The sequence below is a fragment of the Bradysia coprophila genome, unplaced genomic scaffold (assembly GCF_014529535.1).
Source record: "Bradysia coprophila strain Holo2 unplaced genomic scaffold, BU_Bcop_v1 contig_297, whole genome shotgun sequence".
NCBI lineage: Eukaryota > Metazoa > Arthropoda > Insecta > Diptera > Sciaridae > Bradysia > Bradysia coprophila.
Genome location: NW_023503555.1, coordinates 3281776 through 3285465, shown reverse-complemented (window position 1 = coordinate 3285465; position 3690 = coordinate 3281776). Strand labels below are relative to the sequence as shown.

The following is a 3690-nucleotide window of genomic DNA, read 5'->3' as shown; positions in this document are numbered from 1 at the left end:
CGAACTCGAATCGCAATGTTGCCAAGCTGGGATCTGCCTGGTTTGGGCCGGGGGCCGCCGTTATCTAAAACTTCTTTCGGCTCTATAAAATTGAATTTTGATCTGAATTGAGTGAAAGAAAAATCATGGGTTCATTGAACCTTTCTGCATACGAAGTGATTGAAAAAGTATGCAGGTGGCGCTGTAATTCAAGATGGCGCCCATCAATACAAAAAAGTGTGTATATCTGGAAAATCCGGTAAATGTTTTTTTAAAGTAATTAATGTTTTTTATTTTTAACATAAAATAGATACCACTTGGAATATTTTCGCCCATGGAACCATGTCAAAAATATTTCATTTTATATTTCAAAATAAATTTGCAAAAATCAAAATTTCATAGAGCGAAAAGAAGTTTTAGGGAACGTCGGCTCCCTAGACCAAACCAGGCCGATCACAGCTGGGCAACATCGCGATTCGAGTTACTGGTCGATCCATCTACGATAATAAACCATAAAATCGGTTTTCACATTCAATATGAGCGAAACGATTTTTTTTGACAACTCGCACTCGACTAAAACTGTTATTCCGATAATTTCTGCAGTATAAATCTATCGCTTGATAATCATTGATCGTCACTAAAATATGGTTAGATATTTTGGGTTTGTGGCATTTGTTTGTTATCAGTTTTATCTGGCGAATTCCAATTTCATTTTCAATAACTATAACCCAAACGATCTCGATGTCGGATCGTCATGCAGATTCAATGGTAACAATTCGAAAGGCATTTGCAGAGAAATCACGCATTGTCCCGGCGCTCACAGAGATTTGTATCAACGTCACATTTCACCGACTATCTGTGCATTTCGCTCAAACAACGAACACTTAGTGTGCTGTGGGTATAAACGCAGATACGAGGCTTGTAGGTTATTGTTCTGCTGATCGAATGATGAAGATCAGCCCTTGGCTTATTTGTTTTGAATACACAGAATCACTAAATTCCAGATTGTGATAATCACAGAGGCTCACCAGAGACAGTCCGTGTTTGTCCTAGCCCGGTTCTACTATATGAATGCGAAAATGACAGTGGATCCAAATTCCATTCGTTTAAGAACGGATTAACTCATGGTGTTCGGGCTGGCTCCATTCCATACATGGTTTGTTTATTGTATTGAAAGGAATCGACTTTCATTGCATTGTGATTGAGTTTTATTGGAGCTGTTGTGGAGGACTGGTTTTAGGTTAATTTCACGTCGCAAGTGGAAGTGTCTAAACTTTATAAATAGCACCATCTCTTAGGTTGAGACATCAGTGCTTATTTGTAATTGATTCCCACGGCCTGAATAAAAGCCGAACAGATGACATTTTAAGGATTCCGTTTAGCTCTGCTTCAAAAAATACGACCAAAAGAGGCATGGAATTTCAGGATGAAAGTGTGTTGAGAATCGAACTCGAAAAATCACTCTAAAAAACTTATTTTCTCTAATCAAAAGGTCATGAGAAAATGATGTTTGGTTGACAATTCGGAATAGGAAATTTCTATTTTCTGCCCTCCGGGAAGAAAATAGCAATTTGCTCGCCTAAATTGTCACTTTGTTTTCGATTTTTTTTTTTATTATTTGATGTGGAGAAAAATAGTTAATCACAGCGAATATCACCTGAAAAAACGGTATGTTCACCTCCGCCCGGGAGAAAATAGGAAATTCAAACTCGAGTGATTCAAGGCTCCATTCCGATTTCTTCTTCCACCCCTCGGTAAACAAATAACCATTATCATTAATTCAATGTTTTATTTTAAAAAAATGTGCAGGTAGCTCTTGGATGGCAATTTTCTGAAGCAACGCAATACAAATGTGGCGGCATTATGATATCACGAAGGTTTGTTTTGACGGCGGCGCATTGTACGCAATTTAAAGGGTGAATATAAAGTTTTTATGATTTATTGGGTTACAACACTATCATGAACTCGCGAAATTGCCAAAAATATGCCGTCCACGACAGATATGTAAAGCTTAACTATTTGATTGACAAAATCCGTTGAGTTGAAAATTGATTATTTTTCAGTTGACATTGACAGTCGTCAATCCTATGCTATTATTTTTTGACGTGAATAGATTGAGGTTAGCACGTTCAGTATGTGTTTATTAAGTAGAAAGCACGGGGTTTTCAGGGGCTATAATCAGAGAAATGATAACTAGGTACGCCTGTGGCGAGATAGAAGGAACATGTGAATGTTAGTTGATTTCTATGTGAGAGAATGGAACCAATTTTGTATGCAATTCTCTTACTTTCTCTCCCATAGGAGTCAACTGTCATTCACATGTTCCTTCTATCTCGCCACAAGCGTACCCACTGCCAAATTTCATTCACCGGAACATAACCATATCAAAAAATGAGTCACCGGAACAATGAAGACACATCGGTAAAGCAACAAATAATATTAATATCGTGGTTATACCAAAAAATGGTACCGGCACTGAATTTTTGAAATTATGGTTACCGGCACCAATTTCTGGTAGTCAGACCCTGACTTTTAGTCAAGCTAATGCTATAACAAAAGGTTGTGCATTTCATTTTCTTACCTGCTCCGATGCTCCTATTTTATATTTTATTCAGCATTTAATTTTCAATCACTTGCAGGATACAGCCAAATATTTTACGAATTGGTGCTGAACATTTATTAAACGATGATCCACAAAACACCTACAAAATAATCGACATAATTACGCACCCCGGATATAAGGAACCACTTTATTACCACGATATCGCACTGATCCAATACGATGCAAAAAATGGACATCACTTTAAGGATGACTTTGCTTGTTTACCCCCAGAGCATCTGATCAGTGATGAATATGTTGTTTATGATCCATCAGAATGGGGTGAAATGGAAGCACTTGGTTATGGTGCCACCTCATTCGGTATGTTTTAAGGGTTAATTTAATTGTGTTAATTTTACAAACAATCAACTTTTATTTACTCGGCTCTGGCTTTGGGATCTATGTGTGTTCCCATTATCAAGGTTTGGTTTACGTCGAAATCAAACCTTGATAATGGAATGGAAACATGATTCCCGAAACATTTCCTGATACTTCTCAGTTTCATATTGAACGAACGAACATAATGTATGTCACTAGGCTTTTCGGTCATCATATTTCAGGCGGTCCAACTGATGACACACATTTACTTAGAGTCAACATCGACCGTTTGCCTTCCGAATTATGTGTTCAATCATTCCCACCCGATGAAAATCAACCAAAAGGCTATCAGAAGAATGTGCAAATATGCGCTGGCGATATTAGCGAAGACGGCCGTGATACTTGTCAGGTTAACATCAACAGATTGTAAGACGTTGCAGCAAAGCCTGTAAGCCTTCGTTCATTACAGGGCGATAGCGGTGGGCCGCTCCAACGGATTTTCAAAGAAACATTGGTGTCGCAGGATATCACATATGTATTTGGCATCACTTCGTTTGGTCGGGCGTGTGCTACAGGAGCTCCAGGAGTCTACACTCGCGTCACAGCTCATTTGGATTGGATCGAAAGCATTGTGTGGCCGTCGGAAATATCTGACGGTGATAATTTGACTCAGCATTTTGACTGTGGCGAAGAACAAAAGATTTGCTTGAAGAAAATCAGATCTTATTACCAAAATGATGATCCTCTCTGGCCTATAGATCCAAATGCGAAATGGTGAAGAATACTAATGTGGT

General features: G+C 38.5%; 1 protein-coding gene across 1 annotated transcript; it reads left to right on the top strand.

Moving 5' to 3' along the window:
* Positions 1-586: 586 nt before the first annotated feature.
* Positions 587-3690, top strand: LOC119078898 (serine protease snake-like). The gene is made up of 6 exons (XM_037186627.1): positions 587-900; positions 984-1135; positions 1789-1895; positions 2619-2899; positions 3139-3305; positions 3366-3690. Exons 1-6 carry the CDS (start codon positions 624-626, stop codon positions 3672-3674), a joined length of 1293 nt encoding a protein of 430 aa, XP_037042522.1. The 5' UTR covers positions 587-623; the 3' UTR covers positions 3675-3690.

Excerpts from the sequence above, each read along its gene's own strand:
- LOC119078898 (XM_037186627.1), top strand. The coding sequence starts at position 624 with ATGGTTAGATATTTTGGGTTTGTGGCATTTGTTTGTTATCAGTTTTAT. Across the intron at positions 1,896-2,618 it reads CATTGTACGCAATTTAAAGG|GATACAGCCAAATATTTTAC; the intron begins GTGAATATAAAG and ends AATCACTTGCAG. Across the intron at positions 3,306-3,365 it reads ACGGCCGTGATACTTGTCAG|GGCGATAGCGGTGGGCCGCT; the intron begins GTTAACATCAAC and ends CGTTCATTACAG.